Here is a 19,482-nt window from a genome sequence, read left to right as displayed (position 1 = left end):
TATTTCACAGGTGAATGGGTAGGGGTACATTGTACCCCATACTCATTCACATAGGGTGGGGGGCCGGTATCCGGGGGCCCCCTTATTAAAGGGGGCTCCCGGATTCCGATAAGCCCCCCGCCCGCAGACCCCGACAACCAACGGCAAGGGTTGTCGGGAAGAGGCCCTTGTCCTCATCGACATGGGGACAAGGTGCTTTGGGGTGGGGGGGCCGCAAGCCCCCCCTCCCCCAAGGCACCCCCCCCATGTTGAGGGCACGCGGCCTGGTACGGCTCAGGAGGGGGGGGGCGCCCGCTCGTCCCCACCCCCTTTCCTGGCCGGCCGGGTAGCGTGCTCGGATAAGGGTCTGGTGTGGATCTAGGGGGGACCCCCACGCCGTTTTTTCGGCGTAGGGGGGTTCCCCTTGGAATCCATACCAGACCTAAGGGCCTGGTATGCTCTCGGAGGGGGAACCCACGCCAAATTTTTTTCAGAAATTTGGCGTGGAGTTCCCCTTGAGCTCATTCTCTGCTTGGCCACGGCAAAAGTCGCCTGGCCTGGGGCGACTTGTAAGTCGTCCCAAGTCAGATTGAAGTCAGCACAAGTCGTGTTGAAGTCGTCCCAAGTCGCGCTGTGATCTTAACTCAAGTCGTGTCCAAGTTGCCTCACTCAAGTCGCCTACAAGTCGTGTTGCCCCTGTGTGAACGGAATGAGTTGATAAGTTTAACATAAACACAGAAGATGACCTCCATCTCTAAAATAACGAGCAGGTCAATGATCTAATAAAATCAGGATTTAATGGTATCTGGCTACAAACACAACATATGTCTTGTAGAAGGACAATAACAAGTCTTGTCTGTGACCACAAGAGGGCGCTGTCCACTCCCCTCTCAGTCCCAGCCTCACCCCCCCCCCCCCTGTTATGGGTCTCATTATAAAACCATTAGCTCGGTAACTGTTGATTGCTATCACCAGAAATAATCACACTTATGGAGCCGCCCTAGGCGATCGACTTTTGCCTTTGCACTGTAATTCGATGAAAAGACAATCACCCAACCATATCAGTTTTTGTAGAATCTCTTCGCCCACGTATTAAGACTTTTTGTCCTTTTGTATAATTAATTTTCTTGGTAATTTCACCAAATTGGCCCATTTTTTTTTTTTTTTTACCACTTTTGATGCCGTGAAATTTATTCATCTGGAAAAAAAGGTGAAATTTGGAGGCATAGTAAACCGAGTGCAGTGCATCACTGGGTCTCTGTGCTTCTCTATGCAATGCATAGCTGGTAGGAGGGGCCAGCGGGGTGCTGTACTTAGCTTCCTGAAAACATGACAGCACCCTTTAAAATGTAATTAAAGCTAATATTATTTTCTGTTTTGGATGGAGAGATGAGGGATTAGAACCTCTGTTCTACCGAAAACACAACATCCGTGATCAACAAGACAACCACAATACCCTGAAAAAGAAGCTTTGAGTTTTTTCTTTATGTTTTTTTGCCGCCTGGTGACCTCCGATGGCCCCGCTCCTTCACATAAAGCTCTCTACGATTTGGCGCTTACAGTGTTCGCATTTCCCTGAATGGAGGCCCACTCCGGTCACCTCCAGGTCGAACTTGCAGGAGCCTCCCGAAGCTCCCACCGACCTCTTCAAGGGCACGGCGGCTGTGGAGATGCGGAAGGAGCCGGTGCCCAGCGAGGTCGCATCGGCGTCCTTTCCCTGAGTGGCGCACCTGCAGACGCGCCGTATTTCCCGGCGGAAGTGGATGGTGAAGAGGCCGTAGATGATGGGGTCGAGGCATGTGTTGAAAAGGCCAAAGAGGAAGAGGATGTGGCTGAGGGATGGAGGAACCCTTCGACTGGTCAGCATCTCCGGGGAGAACCAGTACCAGATCCCCAGGAGGTAGTACGGAGTCCAGCACACGATGAACGTCAAGACGATGACCAGCGACATCTTGAAAGTCCTCATCCGAGCCCGCGGGATGTTGTTGTAGGAGCGCCGGAGGTTGACTTCTCTAGAGGAGACTGGAAGAAAGAACACATCAACTCAATGGACAACCAGGAAGTCAACGGTTGGGTTTAGCCGAATGGTCATTCATGGAAGAGCAAGTCATAGAGAGCGGAGAGATGCCACCAAAAGTCTGCCTCAACTGATCATTATTTTCCCTGGTACCAACATGGCAGCATACATATGTATTGGCTCCAGGAAAAGAGAATTATCAACTCAATGGACGACCAGGAAGTCAACGGTTGGGTTTAGCCGAATTATCATTCATGGAAGAGCAAGTCATAAAGAGCGGAGAGATGCCACCAAAAGTCTGCCTCAACCTATAATTATTTTTCCTGGCACCAACATGGCAGCATACATATGGATTGGCTCCAGAAAAAGAGAGTTGTCAACTCAATGGACAACCAGGAAGTCAACGGTTGGGTTTAGCCGAATGGTCATTCATGGAAGAGCAAGTCATAAAGAGCGGAGAGATGCCACCAAAAGTCTGCCTCAACCTATAATTATTTTTCCTGGCACCAACATGGCAGCATACATATGGATTGGCTCCAGGGAAAGAGAATTAGGTAAGTATTTGATACAATTTTCTAGTTTCCTGGCACCAACATGGTAGTATACATATGGATTGGTGCCAGGATAAGAAAATGATGGTAAATATTTGATACAATTTTCAATTTTTCTGGCACCAGTCCATATGTATGTTGCCATGGATTGGCACCAGAAAAAGAAAATTACAGTAAGAATTTGAAACCATATTTCAATTTCCTGCTACCAATATGGAAGCATACATACGGATTGGCACCAGGAAAGGAAAATTTAAGTATTTGATACAATTTTCCATTATACTGGCACCAATCCATATGTATACGGCTATGGATTGTTGCCAAGAAAATTACGGCAAGTATTTGATACAATTTACCATCTTATTGGAGCCAATCCATATGCATTCTGCCATGGATGGGCGCCAGGAAAAGACAATTACGGTATTTGATACAGTCTTCTATTTTCCTGGCACCAATCCATATGTATACTGCCATGGATTGGCACCAAGATAAGCAAATTACAGTAAGTATTTGATACAATTTTCCGTTATACTGGCACCAATCCATATTTATACTGCTGTGGATTGGTGCCAAGAAAATGACGGTACGTATTTGATACAATTTTCCGTTATACTGGCACCAATCCATATTTATACTGCTGTGGATTGGTGCCAAGAAAATGACGGTACGTATTTGATACAATTTTTGCTGACGCCTATCTATATGTATACTGCCATGGATTGGTGCCAAGAAAAGTAAATTACGGTAACTATTTGATACCATTTTTCATTATACTGGCACCAATCCATATGTATACTGCTATGAATTGGTGCCATGAAAATTACGGTAAGTATTTGATACAATTTTCCATCTTACCGGCGCCAATCCATATGTATGCTGCCATGGATTGGTGCCAAGAAAATTACGGTAAGTATTTGATACAATTTTCCATCTTATCGCCGCCAATCCATATGTATGCTGCCATGGATTGGCACCAGCAAAGTAAAATTTACGGTAAGTATTTCATACAGTTTTTTTATTTTCCTGGCATCAACATGGCTGCATAAATAAGAATTGGCATTAGGAAAGGAAAATTCCAGTAAGTACTTGATACAATTTTCCATTTTACTGGCGCCAATCCATATATATATATATATATATATATACTGCCATGGATTGGTACCAGGAAAAGAAAATTACGGTAAGTTTTTGATACAATTTTCCAGGTATCTGGCACCAACATAGCAGCATACATATAGATTGGTGCCAGGTAACGGAAGTTATAGTAAGTACTTGATACAATTTTCTTGGCACAAATCAATATATATGCTGCCATGGATTTGCGCCAGGAAAAGAAAATGACGGTAAATATTTGATACCATATTTCATTTTCCTGCTACCAACATATGGATTGGCACCAGGAAAGGAAAATGACGGTAAGTGTTAGATACAATTTTCCATTTTCCTGGCACCAATCCATATGTATGTTGTCATGGATTGGTGCCAGGAAAAGAAACATATGGTAAGTATATGATACAATTTTCTTGGCGCCAATCCATATGTATGCTGCCATGCATGGGCGCCAAGAAAAGACAAATACGGTAAGTATTTTGATACAGTTTTCTTTGAGCCAATCCATATGTATAATGCCATGGATTGGCACCAAGAAAATTAAGGTAAGTATTTGATACAATTTTCTATCTTATTGGCGCCAATTCATATCCATGCTGCCGTGGATCGGTACCATAAAAAGAAAATTACGGTAAGTATTTGATACAGTTTTTTATTTTCCTGGCATCAACATGGCTGCATAAATATAGATTGGTGCCAGGAAAGGAAAGTTATGGTAAGTATTTGATGCAATTTTCCTGGCGTGAATCAGTATGTATGCTGCCATGGATTTGCACCAGGAAAAGAAAATGACGATAAGTATTCGATACAATTTTACTAACGCCAGTCCACATGTATGCTGCCATGGACTGGTGCCAGGAAAAGAATATTACGGTAAGTAATTGATACAATTTTCCCTCTTCCTGGCACCAACATTGTAGCATACATAAGGACTGGTGCCCAGAAAGGAAAATTACGGTAAGTATTTGATACAATTTTCCATGATCTAATTGTTACTTTGTTTGTCAGACAGTTCAGGAGACTTACAGCCTACATATATCATCGTGGTGCGGCATTTTATTGCTATTGGCTGTCAGTGATAAAGTAACATCTTAAATTTATTCCACATTACCACTGACCACGTGACATCCTCAAACCACCCGTTTCCATTACTATTGGCTGTCAATGATCACATGACACCCCCCACATGGCCAGCTTTCATTACCATTGGCTGTCAATGATCACGCCTGACACAAACGGCAGATTTAATTACTATTGGCTACGAATGGATCACATGACACTCTTACACGGTCTGCTTTCATTGCTGTTGGCTACGGGTGATCACATGACATCCTCACACCTCCTGTAGAGCCATGTATCACAGCCGGAGATGCCGCTTCCCCTCACCTTCAGCCTTCTTCATCTTGCGGGAGATCTCCACCAGGATTCTTCCGTAGCAGAAGACCATGATGAGGAGCGGGAGAAGGAAGAGGCAGCAGAAGGTGAACATGTTGTACAGGGTCTCCAACCAGTGGGCCTTGAAGCTGCCCACCGTGGCACATTGGACGAAGTGGACTGGCTGTGACCGGCTCACCGTGTGGAAAACAAACAGCTGCGGGGGGGGGAGAAAAACATAACTACGTGGATGCGCTGAAAACATATAGGGTTACAAATAAAATGAATAAATAAATGCGGCGCTGCCTAAAAAATTTAAAGTGCAATAACTAAAATAAATAGTAAACTACAAGTGCAAGGGTGAATCTGTCTCACTACAGTGATAAAATATGCAACAATGGAACAATGAGTATAGTGCATCTAATATGCAATATAATAAATAATCATATACGTGCATAAATAATCAAAATCCATAGGTGAAATTAATTCCAAAATATAAAATTGCAAAAAAATATAAAATGCCAAATAGGTATTAATGTGCAAAATACAATAATAGACGGTGATCATCAAAAAAAGTCCATGCATATAATTAGTGACCATATAATAAAGTCCATGCAAAAAAAACTTTTGAAGTGATTTCCAATATGTGACAATCCACTGCAAGCTTCAGTGCCCAACTAGTGCACCACCAGTTTCCCCCAGCCTCTCACCTCAAGTATATGGCAAAAAAGCGCTGTATATACCCAGATGTTACTCCATCCTTATCCATCCAGCCTCAGTTATATACCGCTGTATATATACAGTTATTGCTTTCCCAATTTCTCCAAATATATCCAGTTAAAATTGGTGGTACATATGGGATGGAAGAAAAACAAGGGGGGCTCTCATGTGTAGTATTAAAACACAGCTTTAATAGAACAATATATCATCACTTACATGTAAACATATGACAGCAAACTCGTAGCAGACACGAACTTCCGGTCTCGGCCGCGACCGGAAGTGATATGTGCAACACCTAGCTCCTTCACTGACGCGTTGCGTCACAACCTCGTGACTTTTTCAAAGGGTCACAGGAAATAGGTGTCCTCGGAGCACATATCACTTGTTCGTGTCTGCTACGAGTTTGCTGTCATATGTTTACATGTAAGTGATGATATATTGTTCTATTAAAGCTGTGTTTTAATACTACACATGAGAGCCCCCCCTTGTTTTTCTTCCATCCCATATGTACCACCAATTTTAACTGGATATATTTGGAGAAATTGGGAAAGCAATAACTGTATATATACAGCGGTATATAACTGAGGCTGGATGGATAAGGATGGAGTAACATCTGGGTATATACAGCGCTTTTTTGCCATATACTTGAGGTGAGAGGCTGGGGGAAACTGGTGGTGCACTAGTTGGGCACTGAAGCTTGCAGTGGATTGTCACATATTGGAAATCACTTCAAAAGTTTTTTTTGCATGGACTTTATTATATGGTCACTAATTATATGCATGGACTTTTTTTGATGATCACCGTCTATTATTGTATTTTGCACATTAATACCTATTTGGCATTTTATATTTTTTTGCAATTTTATATTTTGGAATTAATTTCACCTATGGATTTTGATTATTTATGCACGTATATGATTATTTATTATATTGCATATTAGATGCACTATACTCATTGTTCCATTGTTGCATATTTTATCACTGTAGTGAGACAGATTCACCCTTGCACTTGTAGTTTACTATTTATTTTAGTTATTGCACTTTAAATTTTTTAGGCAGCGCCGCATTTATTTATTCATTTTATATATTCTATGCTGGTGTAGAGATCACCATTTCGTGCTGGCTGCTTCCTTAGTATATATTATATTTTAGACATTTATTAATTAGTTAGGTGGAGCGCATTAGTATTTTCAGTCATATATAGGGTTACAAATGTTGCCACAAATATGGAAACTTTTTTTCCTGGCGCAAACATGGCAGTATAAATGTGGTAGTATGTTGTCATGGATTGGGGCTAGGAAGGGAAAATTACCGTAGAGTAATTTGATCAAATTTTTCGTTCTCCTGGAACGAAGATGGCAGCATACAACCTCATGTATGCTGCCATGGATTGGCGCCAGGAAAGGAAAATTACGGTAAGCATTTGATAAAATTTTCTGTTTTCCTGGCACCAAGATGGCAGCATGCAACCACATGTATGCTGACATTGAGTGGCGCCAAGAGAGGAAAACTACGGTAAGTATTTGATACATGACGTCACTCCGGTCCTCCTAAATCATTGAGGTGGGGAGAGATGATCTGAACTCTCCTTAGCTCTGTGACGAGCCATTCGAACCGTCGGATAGTTTCCTGGGCTTGCCAGTAAGAACGGTAGGCCTGAGAAACACAGCGAGCGGCCAGACTTATTCATGCACATATGGTGATCGATGTTTATATATATATATATAAAAGTAGTGCTGCACTTTCAATTCAAACTGACTGATACCAACCTACCTGTGGAGTAGCCAAGAGTAGACTTAGTGTCCAAGCTACGGACAACATGGCCTTGTTCTTCTTTTTCGCATCTCCTATGCCCAACGGGTTCAAGATGGCGGCGTGGCGGTCAAGGCTGATCACCACGGTAACAAAGGCCGAAGAGTACATGGCCACCAACTTGAGAAACATGAGAATCCTGCAGGCCACATCGCCGGCATACCACTGAATGGTGACGTTCCACACCGCATCCAGTGGCATCACCACAAAGGTGATCAGCAGATCGGCTGCCACCAGGTTGATGATGAGAATGCGGATGTGCGATTTCTTTCGGTACTTATAGGTGATGGTCCATAGAGTGGCCATGTTAAAACAGGCGGAGGAAATGAAGAGGACGCAGGTGATGGCCACCCGGATCTTGGCAGCGGTGGAGAAGGTGGGAAGCACAAAGTGGTCTTCATTAAGGAAAGTTATATTGGGTCCATGCGGTTTTTCAAACCCATTGGCATGAGCACAGCTGAGGTTGAAGCCTTTAAATTCACAGAGACCCGGAGGGTCGGCCTCTCCATCTCCCATAGGTTGGTCACTAGCGTTCATCTTGAGTTCATGGTCAACACTTATGAAGTCTGTCCCACTTGGCAGAACATATGGTCGTTATGAATTTCAGATCCAAGTCAAGAGGACCTGTATTGGTAATGTTAGAGGGCACTTTTACAACTCTACCAAGGGTCATAGAAAGAACTTTTTAGAAAGTTTGATAATGGGAGAATAATATAGTCTATACAAATACTTTCCTTCCTTTCTGAGGTCATGTTAGGTGTCTCTGAACCTTCAACCTTCCCGGAGTATATGAGCCAAAACGCCTGCCGATCGTCACCTCCAAAACAGAAACTGTATCCAATCGATTTTTTCCAGAAAGTCCTCCAACTCTTCAGTCGTCGTAAGGTTCTCCTCACCCAACATCCTCTCAAGGACAGCCGGAGATAATCCCCAACATGTTCATGATGATGGTCTGCTGGTTGGTCTGCTCCTGACTTTCCTGGTTGGGGTAACTGACTATGAGGACCTCCGCTTCCAGCAATCACTTCTGAAAAGAACCAAAACACCATGTTAATGTATAACCATGAAACATGAACTGCCAACTTTGCAAAAGGTAGATGGGACGGAGCGATGTTCTGCAGATCTCTAGAGAGGTCCATGATGGAATAATCTGCAGAATATATCAATATGGATCTGTCAGGAGGGGGAGGGGAGGGAGCGATGTTCTGCAGATCTCTAGAGAGGTCCATGATGGAATAATCTGAAGAATATATCAATATGAATCTGTCAGGAGGGGGATGGGATAGAGCAATGTTCTGCATAGAGGTCAGTGATGGAATAACCTGCAGAATATATCAATATGGATCTGCCAGGAGGGGGATGGGGTTGAGAAATGTTCTGCAGAGAGGTCAGGGATGGAATAATCTACAGAATATATCAATATGGACCTGTCAGGAAGGGGAGGGGAAGAAGCGATGCTCTGCAGATCTCTAGAGAGGTCAGTGATGTGATAATATGCAGAATATACCAATATGGATCTGTCAGGAGGGGGAGGGGAGGGAGCGATGTTCTGCAGATCTCTAGAGAGGTCAGTGATGGAATTATTTGCAGAATATATCAATATGGATCTTTAGGAGGGGGACGGAGCGATGTTCTGCATATCTCTAGAGAGGTCAGTGATGGAATAATCTGCAGAATCTATTAATATGGATCTATCAGGAGAGGGATGGGAGAGAGCGATGTTCTGCAGATCTCTAGAGAGGTCCATGATGGAATAATCTGCAGAATATATCAATATGGATCTGTCAGGAGGGGGAGGGGAGGGAGCGATGTTCTGCAGATCTCTAGAGAGGTCCATGATGGAATAATCTGAAGAATATATCAATATGAATCTGTCAGGAGGGGGATGGGATAGAGCAATGTTCTGCATAGAGGTCAGTGATGGAATAACCTGCAGAATATATCAATATGGATCTGCCAGGAGGGGGATGGGGTTGAGAAATGTTCTGCAGAGAGGTCAGGGATGGAATAATCTACAGAATATATCAATATGGACCTGTCAGGAAGGGGAGGGGAAGAAGCGATGCTCTGCAGATCTCTAGAGAGGTCAGTGATGTGATAATATGCAGAATATACCAATATGGATCTGTCAGGAGGGGGAGGGGAGGGAGCGATGTTCTGCAGATCTCTAGAGAGGTCAGTGATGGAATTATTTGCAGAATATATCAATATGGATCTTTAGGAGGGGGACGGAGCGATGTTCTGCATATCTCTAGAGAGGTCAGTGATGGAATAATCTGCAGAATCTATTAATATGGATCTATCAGGAGAGGGATGGGAGAGAGCGATGTTCTGCAGATCTCTAGAGAGGTCAGTGATGAAATAACCTGAATATATTAATATGGATCTGTCAGGAGGGGGATGGGAGGGAGCGATGTTCTGCAGATCTCTAGAGAGGTCAGTGATGGAATCATTTGCAGAATATATCAATATGGATCGTTAGGAGGGGGACGGGACGGAGCAATGTTCTGCATATCTCTAGAGAGGTCAGTGATGGAATCATTTGCAGAATATATCAATATGGATCGTTAAGAGGGGGATGGGATGGAGCGATATTCTGCAGATCTCTAGAGAGGTCAGTGATGGAATAATCTGACTATATTAATATGGATCGTCGGGAGGGAGCGATGTTCTGCAGATCTCTACAGAGGTCAGTGATGGATGATATGCAGAATATATCAATATGGATCTGTCAGGAGGGGGATGGGATGGAGCGATGTTCTGCAGATCTCTAGAGAGGTCAGGGATGGAATAATCTGAATATATTAATATGGATCGTCGGGAGGGAGCGATGTTCTGCAGATCTCTAGTGGGTCAGTAATGGGATAATCTGCAGAGTCTATCAATATGGATCTGTCAGGAGAGGGATGGGACGGAGCGATGTTCTGCATATCTCTAGAGAGGTCAATGACGGAATATTCTGCAGAATATGTCAATATGGATCTGTCAGGAGGGGGATGGGACGGAGCGATGTTCTGCAGATCTCTGGGGAGGTTAATGATGAGATAATGTTTAGATCTTGGCTGGGGGGTCGAGAAAGAGATCAGGTTTGTTCTGCCATTACAAAATCGATCCTCTGTTGTGAAGTTGGGCGGTTGATCATTTATTTATGGAGCGCGGGGAGCGCTCAGGTTGGGTGGTGGTGGGGTTGGGGGTGGAGGGGTGGGGGTGGTGGTGGGTTGGGGGTGGAGGGGTGGGTGGTGGTGGGGTGGGTTGGGGGTGGGTGGTGGTGGGGTTGGGGGTGGAGGGTTGGCAATGGTGAGGGAGGGTGTTGGCGATGCTGCTTTTGTTATTATGTCTGAGTGTGTGAAGTGTTTCTCCTGATCTGTAGGCGTCGGAGGGAAATGAGGACGTTGCCGTGACCTACCGGTGTGGTCAGATGAGACATTGGGATGTGGGTGGAAGCAGAAGAAGTTTTGTGACACATAAAAGACAAGTCATCCAGTCACATCGAACTGCCTCCCACACACACAAGGACAATCCCAGTGCAAAGTTTCCCATTTTCAGAACATGCTTATTATCAGTCTGTTCAATGACTGTAACCTGAGTGCCGATATCTACGACTTGGAATCTCGATTGGACGAGGTAGAAGGTCCTTTTATTTCTTACGTTTGATACATTGTCAACGCCATCACCCCCAGACCCCCTCGTGTTTTTCGAAATTCAACATATCTGGCACCCATCGGACCAAATTTACCATTATGAACTAAAATTAATAAATGACCAGCTCTGGCCGGAGTGTCACCACCTCCACCAGGTATCTAAACCGGCCTTTCTTGGCCTTGAAGGAACCCTTTAAACCATGTTAAGATCTCAGGGAACCCTTGCAATAACCAATTCATTGGTGTGTAGCCAGGTGCAGTCTTTATTCTCCACTGCAGGTGGCACTCAACCGTAGAGGCAATGAAGATGTGGGAGAAAGTCGGGAGGAACTCCTCTATGGCTTCCTCAGTTACAAGGAGGCAGCTAATGGATGGCGGTGCCCCATGTGACTTTGGCAGCCATTCTGAGTCTATTTAAGCCCCTGGCTCAGTGGTTGGGCAAGCATTTTGGTGAGTAGAGGTTAGGGACAGGTACCCTGTCTGTCACAGGCAGTGAAAGTGATAGGGAAAAGTTCTGGTGGAGTAGGGAGAGTGGTGGGTCTATGTCTACCTCTTCGAGAAGCCTCCCTTGGACCTGCCAAGCTACACTTCGCTCCCTCGCAGGTGTGAATGGGGAGCAGGTGTGTAAAATTTGGTGTTATCGCTCTCACTCTCTCATACTGGTCACAGGTCCGCAGCCAGCTCCCAGCAGGACCCACATGTTCGCAGCCAGCTCCCAATAGGACCCACAGGTCCACAGCCAGCTCCCAGCAGGATTTATAAGCCATGACCAGCTCCCAGCCGGACCCACAGGCCATGACTAGCTCCCAGCAGGACCTATAGGCCATGACCAGCTCCAAGCAGGACCCACAGGCCATGACCAGCTCCCAGGTCCGCAGCCAGCTCCCAGCAGGTCCAACAGGTCCGCAGCCAGCTCCCAGCAGGACCCACAGGCCATGACCACCTCCAAGCAGGACCCACAGGCCATGACCACCTCCCAGCAGGACCCACAGGCCATGACCAGCTCCCAGGTCCGCAGCCAGCTCCCAGCAGGACCCACAGGTCCGCAGCCAGCTCCCAGCAGGTCCAACAGGTCCGCAGCCAGCTCCCAGCAGGACCCACAGGCCATGACCAGCTCCCAGATCCGCAGCCAGCTCCCAGCAGGACCCACAGGCCATGACCACCTCCAAGCAGGACCCACAGGCCATGACCACCTCCCAGCAGGACCCACAGGCCATGACCACCTCCCAGGTCCGCAGCCAGCTCCCAGCAGGACCCACAGGTCCGCAGCCAGCTCCCAGCAGGTCCAACAGGTCCGCAGCCAGCTCCCAGCAGGACCCACAGGCCATGACCAGCTCCCAGGTCCGCAGCCAGCTCCCAGCAGGACCCACAGGTCCGCAGCCAGCTCCCAGCAGGTCCAACAGGTCCGCAGCCAGCTCCCAGCAGGACCCACAGGCCATGACCAGCTCCCAGCAGGACCCACAGGCCATGACCAGCTCCCAGGTCCGCAGCCAGCTCCCAGCAGGTCCCACAGGTCCGCAGCTGCACTTATACCTTTGCAGGCATTGTGCGATTTGCTGGGTGTTCAGTGTGCCCCTGTACCTTTAAGAAGGGGTGGACTCCCTTCAGTCCACCTGCCCTCCACCTATCCATCAGAATGCATGTGCTTCCATTGTGGAGTCACTCATAAGCTAGTGATAGATAGATGACAAGGCTCTGTGGCTTACACATGTATTTGCAAATGTGTGAAGCCCAAACCCCTGTTTTAACACATACTGTTAGATATTCAAACCACACACGTGAGGTATCGCTGTGATCGTTAGTGTGAGAGCAATAACTCTAGCACTAGACCTCCTCTGTAACTCTAAATGACTGCCATTTTATTCTCTAGGGTCTCTGTTTAAAAAACATGTATAATGTTTGGGTGTTCTAATTAATTGGGGAGTGCTGACTAACTCCTTTAGTCATTCAGCTCTCGGTATAAGTCTGAGCTTCGGTTATTGAACTCTGCTTTTTTTTTTTTTGCAGCAATGCAGTTAAGATTAGCCCAGTTAACACCCAGAGCGCCATCTGCTGGCTGAAACATGACATGGAAGATCTCACATTTGAAAAAAAAAAAAAAAAATGACCATAACAAATAGGGCAATGGCTTAGAATGGTAATAATAGTACTCACCGGTACTCTCCCAGGATTCTGAACAACTTCCGGGATTCTTCTGCCTCTTTACCGGCTCTGCACCTCACACCTGTATAGGAAGCCTGTGGTGTTGGTGGGATAGTAGAGGAGGTGGGATAGCGATGGCTGTGTTATAGCAGTGGTGGGATAGCGTTGACGGTGGGGTAGCAGTGGTGGGATGGTGGTGACGGTGGGGTAGAAGTGATTGGGCAGCGGTGGGGTCGAAGTGGTGGGATGGCGGTGGTGGAGTAGCGGTGATGGTGGGATAGCTTTGACGGTGAGGTGGCAGTGGTGGGATGGCAGTGACGGTGGGGTAGCGGTGGCAATGGGATAGCGGTGGCGGTGGGGTAGCAGTGGTGGGATGGAGACGATGGGATATCAGTGATGGTGGGTTAGCAGTGGTTGGATGGCGGTGGTGGGATAGCGGTAAGGGTGGGGTAGCAGTGGTGGGATGGCGGTGGTGGGATAGTGGTGACGGTGGGATGGCGGTGGTGGGATAGCGGTGACGATGGGGTAGTAGTGGTGGGATGGCAGTGGTGGGGTAGTGGTGACGGTGGGCTAGAAGTGGTGGGGTGGTGGGATAGCGGTGACGGTGGGGTAGTAGTGGTGGGATGGCAGTGGTAGGGTAGTGGTGACGGTGGGCTATAAGTGGTAGGATGACAGTGGTGGGGTAGCGGTGACGGTGGGGTAGAAGTGGTGGGATGGTGGTGGGGTAGCAGTGACGGTGGGCTAGAAGTGGTGGGATAGCGATAGTGGGATAGCAGTGGTGGGGTAGGGGTGACGGTGGAATGGCAGTGGTGGGGTAGTGGTGACAGTGAGGTAGAAGTGGTGGGATGGTGGTGGGGTAGCGGTGGGATATCAGCGATGGTGGGGTAGCAGTGGTGGGATGGCGGTGGTGGGATAGTGTTGGTGGTGGGGTAGCGGTGACGGTGGGATGGCAGTGGTGGGGTAGCGGTGACAGTGGGGTAGAGGTAGTGGTCGGGTGACGGTGGGGTAGCGGTCACGTTGAGGTAGAATTGGTGGGATGGCGGTGGAGGGGTAGCAGTGACGGTGGGGTAGCGGTGACGGTGGGGTAGAGGTGGTGGGATGGTGGTGGGGTGACGGTGGGGTAGAGGTGGTGGGATGGTGGTCGGGTGACGGTGGGGTAGCGGTCACGGTGAGGTAGAAGTGGTGGGATGGCGGTGGAGGGGTAGCAGTGATGGTGGGGTAGCGGTGACGGTGGGATGGCAGTGGTGGGGTAGCGGTGACGGTGGGGTAGAGGTGGTGGGATGGTGGTCGGGTGACGGTGGGGTAGTGGTCACGGTGAGGTAGAAGTGGTGGGATGGCGGTGGAGGGGTAGCAGTGATGGTGGGGTAGCGGTGACGGTGGGGTAGAGGTGGTGGGATGGTGGTCGGGTGATGGTGGGGTAGCGGTCACGGTGAGGTAGAAGTGGTGGGATGGCGGTGGAGGGGTAGCAGTAACGGTGGGGTAGCGGTGTCTTCTGCTGCGACGTCTTGCTGCAGAGGTCCTGTTCAGGAACTGTTGGAGGTGATGGCGCCCCTGTTGGTGCCAAGTTCTGTATCTGATATTTTTTTTTTTATATGCCCAGACAGTTGAATTTTTTCAGGAAAATCTTTGGAGAATTCGGCTCACGTCCTTCTGGTCCCGGCGGCAGAGGATGGTCTCGGACGTAGTCTGCAGTCTCTCCCCCTATAGAGGTCATTCACTCACTGAAGATGTGTGCCGAGATTCCTCTTCTTCTGCTGCTCCTCTTCTGGAGAGAGACCCCCTCCAACTCCCCTCCGTGTGCTGCAGCTGAGGACACCGTCACCTTTCCCTCTTCACCCCAACCGCTTCTGTATTCCCCCCGGTATCCCCATGACACATCGCTCTGCAGATCCTACGTGGGCTCCGGGAACTGAGACCGTTCCAAAACGCTGCGGAGAACTCAAGGAGCAAATGGATTGGCAGCGGAGTCCCCCCCCCCTTCCTATAAATAGACTGCAGACCCCCCCCCCCCCCCCCTCCCCGTATTACTAGCAGGTCCATTCTATTCCTGACACCGATACGGACTTCTTACACACCGTGTGATCAAACCCAACTCCGATAGGATGCCGAACACCCATCACTGCAATAGAGTGTAAGCTCCTGGGACCCCTTCCTGTTCTATCTGATCAATTACATTGTATCCATTATCCTACTGTGTGTGTGTGTGCCTCCAATCCAGAGATCTGCAGAACATCGCTCCCTCCCCTCCCCCCTCCTGACAGATCCATATTGATATATTCTGCAGATTATCCCATCACTGACCTCTCTAGAGATCTGCAGAACATCGCTCCCTCCCATCCCCCTCCTGACAGATCCATATTGATATATTCTGCAGATTATCCCATCACTGACCTCTCTAGAGATCTGCAGAACATCGCTCCCTCCCATCCCCCTCCTGACAGATCCATATTGATATATTCTGCAGATTATCCCATCACTGACCTCTCTAGAGATCTGCAGAACATCGCTCCCTCCCATCCCCCTCCTGACAGATCCATATTGATATATTCTGCAGATTATCCCATCACTGACCCCTCTAGAGATCTGCAGAACATCGCTCCCTCCCCTCCCCCTCCTGACAGATCCATATTGATATATTCTGCAGATTATCCCATCACTGACCTCTCTAGAGATCTGCAGAACATCGCTCCCTCCCATCCCCCTCCTGACAGATCCATATTGATATATTCTGCAGATTATCCCATCACTGACCTCTCTAGAGATCTGCAGAACATCGCTCCCTCCCATCCCCCTCCTGACAGATCCATATTGATATATTCTGCAGATTATCCCATCACTGACCCCTCTAGAGATCTGCAGAACATCGCTCCCTCCCCTCCCGACAGATCCATATTGATATATTCTGCAGATTATCTCATCACTGACCCCTCTAGAGATCTGCAGAACATCACTCCCTCCCATCCCCCTCCTGACAGATCCATATTGATATATTCTGCAGATTATCCCATCACTGACCCCTCTAGAGATCTGCAGAACATCGCTCCCTCCCCTCCCGACAGATCCATATTGATATATTCTGCAGATTATCCCATCACTGACCCCTCTAGAGATCTGCAGAACATCACTCCCTCCCCTCCCCCCTCCTGACAGATCCATATTGATATATTCTGCAGATTATCCCATCACTGACCTCTCTAGAGATCTGCAGAGCATCGCTCCCTCCCATCCCCCTCCTGACAGATCCATATTGATATATTCTGCAGATTATCCCATCACTGACCTCTCTAGAGATCTGCAGAACATCGCTCCCTCCCCTCCCGACAGATCCATATTGATATATTCTGCAGATTATCTCATCACTGACCCCTCTAGAGATCTGCAGAACATCGCTCCCTCCCCTCCCCCCTCCTGACAGATCCATATTGATATATTCTGCAGATTATCCCATCACTGACCTCTCTAGAGATCTGCAGAACATCGCTCCCTCCCATCCCCCTCCTGACAGATCCATATTGATATATTCTGCAGATTATCCCATCACTGACCCCTCTAGAGATCTGCAGAACATCACTCCCTCCCCTCCCCCCTCCTGACAGATCCATATTGATATATTCTGCAGATTATCCCATCACTGACCTCTCTAGAGATCTGCAGAACATCGCTCCCTCCCATCCCCCTCCTGACAGATCCATATTGATATATTCTGCAGATTATCCCATCACTGACCTCTCTAGAGATCTGCAGAACATCGCTCCCTCCCATCCCGACAGATCCATATTGATATATTCTGCAGATTATCTCATCACTGACCCCTCTAGAGATCTTCAGAACATTACTCCCTCCCCTCCCCCCTCCTGACAGATCCATATTGATATATTCTGCAGATTATCCCATCACTGACCCCTCTAGAGATCTGCAGAGCATCGCTCCCTCCCCTCCCCCCTCCTGACAGATCCATATTGATATATTCTGCAGATTATCCCATCGCTGACCCCTCTAGAGATCTGCAGAACATCACTCCCTCCCCTCCCCCCTCCTGACAGATCCATATTGATATATTCTGCAGATTATCCCATCACTGACCTCTCTAGAGATCTGCAGAACATCGCTCCCTCCCCTCCCGACAGATCCATATTGATATATTCTGCAGATTATCTCATCACTGACCCCTCTAGAGATCTGCAGAACATCGCTCCCTCCCCTCCCCCCTCTTGACAGATCCATATTGATATATTCTGCAGATTATCTCATCACTGACCCCTCTAGAGATCTGCAGAACATTACTCCCTCCCCTCCCCCCTCCTGACAGATCCATATTGATATATTCTGCAGATTATCCCATCACTGACCTCTCTAGAGATCTGCAGAACATCGCTCCCTCCCCTCCCGACAGATCCATATTGATATATTCTGCAGATTATCTCATCACTGACCCCTCTAGAGATCTGCAGAACATCGCTCCCTCCCCTCCCCCCTCCTGACAGATCCATATTGATATATTCTGCAGATTATCTCATCACTGACCCCTCTAGAGATCTGCAGAACATCACTCCCTCCCCTCCCCCCTCCTGACAGATCCATATTGATATATTCTGCAGATTATCCCATCACTGACCTCTCTAGAGATCTGCAGAACATCGCTCCCTCCCCTCCCGACAGATCCATATTGATATATTCTGCAGATTATCTCATCACTGACCCCTCTAGAGATCTGCAGAACATCGCTCCCTCCCCTCCCCCCTCCTGACAGATCCATATTGATATATTCTGCAGATTATCTCATCACTGACCCCTCTAGAGATCTGCAGAACATTACTCCCTCCCCTCCCCCCTCCTGACAGATCCATATTGATATATTCTGCAGATTATCCCATCACTGACCCCTCTAGAGATCTGCAGAACATCGCTCCCTCCCCTCCCGACAGATCCATATTGATATATTCTGCAGATTATCTCATCACTGACCCCTCTAGAGATCTGCAGAACATCGCTCCCTCCCATCCCCCTCCTGACAGATCCATATTGATATATTCTGCAGATTATCTCATCACTGACCCCTCTAGAGATCTGCAGAACATCGCTCCCTCCCATCCCCCCTCCTGACAGATCCATATTGATATATTCTGCAGATTATCCCATCACTGACCTCTCTAGAGATCTGCAGAACATCGCTCCCTCCCCTCCCCCTCCTGACAGATCCATATTGATATATTCTGCAGATTATCTCATCACTGACCCCTCTAGAGATCTGCAGAACATCGCTCACTCCCCTCCCGACAGATCCATATTGATATATTCTGCAGATTATCTCATCACTGACCCCTCTAGAGATCTGCAGAACATTACTCCCTCCCCTCCCCCCTCCTGACAGATCCATATTGATATATTCTGCAGATTATCTCATCACTGACCCCTCTAGAGATCTGCAGAACATTACTCCCTCCCCTCCCCCCTCCTGACATATCCATATTGATATATTCTGCAGATTATCCCATCACTGACCCCTCTAGAGATCTGCAGAACATCGCTCCCTCCCCTCCCCCCTCCTGACAGATCCATATTGATATATTCTGCAGATTATCTCATCACTAACCCCTCTAGAGATCTGCAGAACATCGCTCCCTCCCCCTCCCCCCTCCTGACAGATCCATATTGATATATTCTGCAGATTATCCCATCACTGACCTCTCTAGAGATCTGCAGAGCATCGCTCCCTCCCAGCCCCCTCCTGACAGATCCATATTGATATATTCTGCAGATTATCCCATCACTGACCTCTCTAGAGATCTGCAGAGCATCGCTCCCTCCCATCCCCCTCCTGACAGATCCATATTGATATATTCTGCAGATTATCTCATCACTGACCCCTCTAGAGATCTGCAGAACATTACTCCCTCCCCTCCCCCCTCCTGACAGATCCATATTGATATATTCTGCAGATTATCTCATCACTGACCCCTCTAGAGATCTGCAGAACATCGCTCCCTCCCATCCCCCCTCCTGATAGATCCATATTGATATATTCTGCAGATTATCTCATCACTGACCTCTCTAGAGATCTGCAGAACATCGCTCCTCCCCCTCCTGACAGATCCATATTGATATATTCTGCAGATTATCACATCACTGACCCCTCT

The 19,482-nt window shown here is 47.6% G+C and overlaps 1 protein-coding gene across 1 annotated transcript; it reads right to left on the bottom strand.

The window, feature by feature from the left end:
• Positions 1-757: 757 nt before the first annotated feature.
• Positions 758-15,264, bottom strand: LOC143942609 (gonadotropin-releasing hormone II receptor-like). The gene is made up of 4 exons (XM_077463963.1): positions 13,358-15,264; positions 7,524-8,589; positions 5,044-5,248; positions 758-2,001 (listed from the first exon to the last, which is right to left on the bottom strand). Exons 2-4 carry the CDS (start codon positions 8,097-8,099, stop codon positions 1,508-1,510), a joined length of 1,275 nt encoding a protein of 424 aa, XP_077320089.1. The 5' UTR covers positions 8,100-8,589; positions 13,358-15,264; the 3' UTR covers positions 758-1,507.
• Between the last annotated feature and the right edge of the window lie 4,218 nt (positions 15,265-19,482).

Source organism: Lithobates pipiens, unplaced genomic scaffold (genome assembly GCF_037356315.1).
Source record: "Lithobates pipiens isolate NorthernLeopardFrog02 unplaced genomic scaffold, aLitPip1_a1.2 Scaffold_30, whole genome shotgun sequence".
Lineage (NCBI taxonomy): Eukaryota > Metazoa > Chordata > Amphibia > Anura > Ranidae > Lithobates > Lithobates pipiens.
This window is presented reverse-complemented; position numbering and strand designations above follow the sequence as displayed.